General features: G+C 42.4%; 1 protein-coding gene across 1 annotated transcript; it reads right to left on the reverse strand.

Moving 5' to 3' along the window:
* Positions 1-1,831: 1,831 nt before the first annotated feature.
* socs3a (suppressor of cytokine signaling 3a) lies at positions 1,832-4,378 on the reverse strand. The gene is made up of 2 exons (XM_084925877.1): positions 4,205-4,378; positions 1,832-3,706 (listed from the first exon to the last, which is right to left on the reverse strand). Exon 2 carries the CDS (start codon positions 3,572-3,574, stop codon positions 2,957-2,959), a length of 618 nt encoding a protein of 205 aa, XP_084782003.1. The 5' UTR covers positions 3,575-3,706; positions 4,205-4,378; the 3' UTR covers positions 1,832-2,956.
* Between the last annotated feature and the right edge of the window lie 325 nt (positions 4,379-4,703).

A 4,703-nucleotide genomic window follows, 5' to 3' on the forward strand; every position in this document is an offset into this window, starting at 1 on the left:
CAGTCCTGCACTTTTCTCCGAGATATTAAATTGCATTTCTAAGCCGTGGATGAACAGTGACATGATATCACATCAGTATTATTATTAAAAGTAGTAGCAGTATTAAGAGAAAAACTAAAACAGGGTTCTGTACATATACCACAGAGCACACATCACCTCAGTCACCCTTCATCTCTCTGACATCTCTCCACTCAGCCCCAGAGGCAGCAGGAAAACAGCAAAGTGCTGTTGAAGCAAGCAAAGTAGGAGCTGTAATTATGCTGCACATTGAGGTTATTGCACATTCCTGGTCATTTATCATTTAAGTAGCTGGCTGCAATTGTGTATGTGTTCCTTGCTGTAGTCGCTCTTGATATTATGTAGCAGTATACACTGTAAGAGATGGTGCGGCCGTTTTTTCATGTGGGTGGAAAAAAGCATCTTTTATCTTGCAATACATTCAAATATTTTTTTCATAAACATTTATCCAAGCAGGGTTGCGATGGGCCTCAACCCTATCCTGGCTGCAAGGTTCCCCGGTGCAGGGCCCAAGTCACAGAGAGAACACAAAGAGAGGGGTAGACGACAACTGATGAATCCGAATCATCTGATGGGGATATATTTAAGTCTCACTTCCTCAGTGTTGATGTTCCTACTGACTTTGTATGTGTGTTTTTTTTCCCCCTTCTGATCTGATTAACTATGCATAAAAAAACAGAGGTAACAAAATACAGAACTGATCATAAATCATTGTTAATAATGCCAGGAAGGAAATAGATATGACTGTTGGTTACATAGCAGCAATGCTTGTGTTTAGGCCCATTTAAATCCTTTGTCAGCCGAGACAGCCTTCCTTTCCAAAGGAAAGATGGTCCCGGAGCTCAGGATGTGTTGTGCTCATAAATAACCAGCGCAAACAGAACTGCACAAGAAAGTCGATCTAATCTCTTGTGTTTGGGAGAATGGCTCACATCTTTCCTGTTTTGTTTTCAATCCTGCAGCCCTGTAGTACGGCTTGCTGACGCGAAACTATTGTCTTACAGCAGAAACATGTCAGACACACCGTGATAAAACTTAAGAACTGACTGTTCTTAAACGGGCTAGCGGCTTTCCACATTATTTCACGACTGACATCATATGAAACAGTGAATACGTCACCTCTCTGAATTTCTCTGTACTAAACTAAACCTCGCGTGTTGACTTATTTATACATTTGTGCGCAGGGTGTTGAGCATTTCTGAGAACCAGACAGAGAACACGAACACACATCAGATCCATTCGTGTTATAAGCAGACTGCAGCATCATTATGTCTGTGCATGTGCGAGCGTGTTAAGTCACACTAACACCTACAAAGAATCCAGTGAGTCACGCAAGAATAAAGGACGCAGCCTGTACTTCTCTAGAAGACTAGATTGTTATACAGTTCTGGAGTATTTTGTGTGTGGCAGCTTCTCAGTTAAAGGAAGAAATACTCTTAGGAAATAACACTCAGAAATAACTTTTTTGTTTGAAGTTCAAACCAAGCATGCTGTCTTCTTGGGAAGCTAATCTTTTAAAAGAGAAAGTATAACGCCTTTTATATCTTTGTGTTTAATACATCAAAAAAGAAAAGAAAAAAATAGTGTCAGATATAGAGCTGTGGTTTCCCATCTCGGTTAAAGGTGGCGCTTGGTAAACTCTAAGTGGAAATCATGAGCAGAAATCTTGTGACCTGAATTATGTGGCAAGAAAACTAAACTACATGTGTATGTAACCCTAAGTTAAAGATCCAGGCATGTCATGTCAGCTTTGTGTCCACCACAACTCCCCATCCACACACAGGCAAAGTAAAATAAAACAATGAGATGTCAGTTTTTAGAAAAAATATCACTCTTTATTATAAATTAGTGAAACGTTTGTACACATATAAATAAGTGCAAAGTTGTATCAGTCTGCTTGCTTCGTCAAACTTCTCAATTATCTTCAAGCATCCCCAGCAAGTGGTTGGGCTGGCAAAAAATACATCTTTATGAAAGACAGCGCATACAAGCGCACACACACAAAAAAGATCAACCATTTCATTTTAGCTCATGGTTTTAAGGAAAATGATGTTGACATTCATTTGAATGCAGTAATGATCCTGCCTGTGCCACAAATACTAAGACACCGTTCAGCCAATAAAAGGGTGTCTTTGTATTTGCTTAACTTGGCAGTGGTGCTCCTTTCTCAAGTAAAATCTCTGAGGATTCAGTCTTGTTGACCTTCCAACAAACTGTGGTCTTGTTCTGGCAAAATTTGGCGTAAACATGTTCTCTAAATCAAAAATATAAATGTCCACATTTTCCATTCTTTATACATCCCACACAAGCTGTTGCACAAATAAACCCAGAAAACCAATCAGTGTCCATTTATTTGTACTCTGGCTTTTTCCATTTATCGTCTGTGGATTTCCAGCGAACACTAGACCAGAAATCCCAGGATGCTAACACATCCAAGATTCTCATCCAGTAACAAAGCCAATCCAGCTGTAATTGGTGGATCATTTTCTAAGGCTGATGTGTGAGCTAAACAGCCTCACAGTACACTGGTTAGCAGCAGCAGCGGTGGCAGAGGGAACCTATGTGTCATTGCACTGTAGACAGCTGGCTGTGAACCTCACTTCGGTTTTTACTAAGTTTCACGTCATCAGTTAGGCAGACGAAGATAGCGGTGTTATCTCTCTTTCGTGCCACCAGATCACAGCAGTGCTCTCACTCTCTTGGCCCTCTTTGTGGATTGGTCCTCAATCCAGTGTCTTTTTAAATGTCTTTCTTGAGAACAACGCACATCTTGTCAGTACACATGTGGTCCCCCTTCACAAGCTCAGTCCTGGGCTCGATCCTGTCGACTCTACTGCTTCATTACTCCTCAAATGCAGCTCCCAACTGTGTATAGGTGCTCTGAAACCAACCAGGTTTTTTCCATTACACTCTTAACACAGGGATTAGTCAAATGCCACTAGATAGGAGCGTCATACTCCTGGAGGAAGTCCTTCAAATTATGAGGAAGTTGGTCTCTTTTGGAAGAAATGTTCAAATGTCCATTGACGGTTTTCCTGCACAGGTGCTGCAAAGTGGACATGCAGCAGGAGAGAGGTCGGATGAGCTCCAGAGGGATCTTCTGCCCACTGCAATAAATGTAGTAGATATTCCCACTTTGAATGTTCCCTTTATTCTGAGCCATGTAGAAATGAACCAGCTTGAGAACGCAGTCAAAGTGGGGAACTGACTGAACGTTCTTAGGGTCAGTTTGCAGGTAAAAAGAGTTTGAATCATATTGGATGCGAAGGTTCTTGGTGCCCGAGGCCGTCTTGACACTGAGGGTGAAAAGGTGTCGGTGGTCAGCGCTGTCACGGATCAGAAAGGTGCCCACTTTCTCGGACGCCAGCATGGCATTGGCCTCCTTGCCGGTGATGGTGCTCCAGTAGAAGCCACTCTCCTGGAGCTTTTGAAAAGTGGACAGGACCATCTGATACTGAGTTTTCGAGGTGAAAGTTTTGTAATGGTAAGACAGCCGCATTTTGGAGTCCAAGGGGCTGCTACTCATCGCGGAGTCAAACTTGCTGTGAGTTACCATGGCGCTATGCCCGCTTTCTTGGCAGCTTGAGGAGCACCGGGTGCCGCACAGACGAGAGAAGAGGTGAGGTGGAGAGGGTTGTTTGAGTAGGCAAGAAGCGGTCTGTTTTCAGCCTTTGCCTGAGTGAAACACCTGAAGAAAAGAAAGAAGAGGCTTGGGTTAAAACTCAGTTTTCATAACACAGACATTAAAATTCTGATTTAAACTTAAACTACAAATTCAACTTGAATACTCTTAAAACTCCCAAAGGCACTACTGGAAACTTTTTTTTCCTTCCATAACTGTATGTCATGTTTAAAACTTTGGGGCTACCCAACCTTACTCTGCTCTCCCTGTTTGACTAATATTCTTCAGCTAACTTCCAGCCGTTTCGGGGAAACGTATGAGTGTGTATGTGCGTATGTGTGTGTAATCTGCCCTCGGGATTGAGGCACCACGGTCAGTTCCAGTAAAGACAGCATAATATTCATTGCGCAATTTACATGCCACGGTCGGCTTCTCTAAACAGTTTGCCTCAGTTAGTTAAACACCCTTGACATGAATTATACACTTATATATTCTGGTTATATAATAAGGATTTTATGCTACAGAGAGAGAGTGCAAAAAATGAGAAAAGAGACTGGTCCGTACCTGTGATGTTTCTCCAAAGTCGCTCTTTTAAGTTAAATCCAAATGCTTGCTCGGATAGTGAGTTGTCCTGCCTTCTTTTGGGGTGCTTGAGAAAAAAACTTTAAAGTTTTTTTTGTCTTGCCTTTTCTTTTTGGCAGGTTAGTAAAGAGCCTTCTCTGTGCGTAACAAGCTGAGTGCGCCTCTCAGAGAGCAGTGAACCTTTTTATACAGACGAGGCTGAGTCTTCAAACCCCGCCCCCCCACTTCCAGTAAAGCTGCTCTCCTGGCAGATTGACAGGAAGCGTGTGTTTATTTTTTTTAAAGGATTCCTGCTATGAGAAGCGCACTGCCCCCCTCCCCCCGCTGCTGTTCCTCCAAATGAAGTTAGCGAGGAGTTCCAAGCAGTCCTCCTGCACCTCTGTGTCTTTGTTCACACAAAACTTTTAACTTCATTGTAGATTTCGAGCCTCGATGCTTATTGACGATGACCATAAATCTATATTTGGCTATGTAGTCATTT

This window comes from Perissodus microlepis, chromosome 4, assembly GCF_051167445.1.
Source record: "Perissodus microlepis isolate ML-2025 ecotype Zambia chromosome 4, ASM5116744v1, whole genome shotgun sequence".
Classification (NCBI taxonomy): Eukaryota; Metazoa; Chordata; class Actinopteri; order Cichliformes; family Cichlidae; genus Perissodus; species Perissodus microlepis.

Coding starts and splice junctions, on each gene's coding strand:
- socs3a (XM_084925877.1), bottom strand. CDS start 3,574: ATGGTAACTCACAGCAAGTTTGACTCCGCGATGAGTAGCAGCCCCTTG.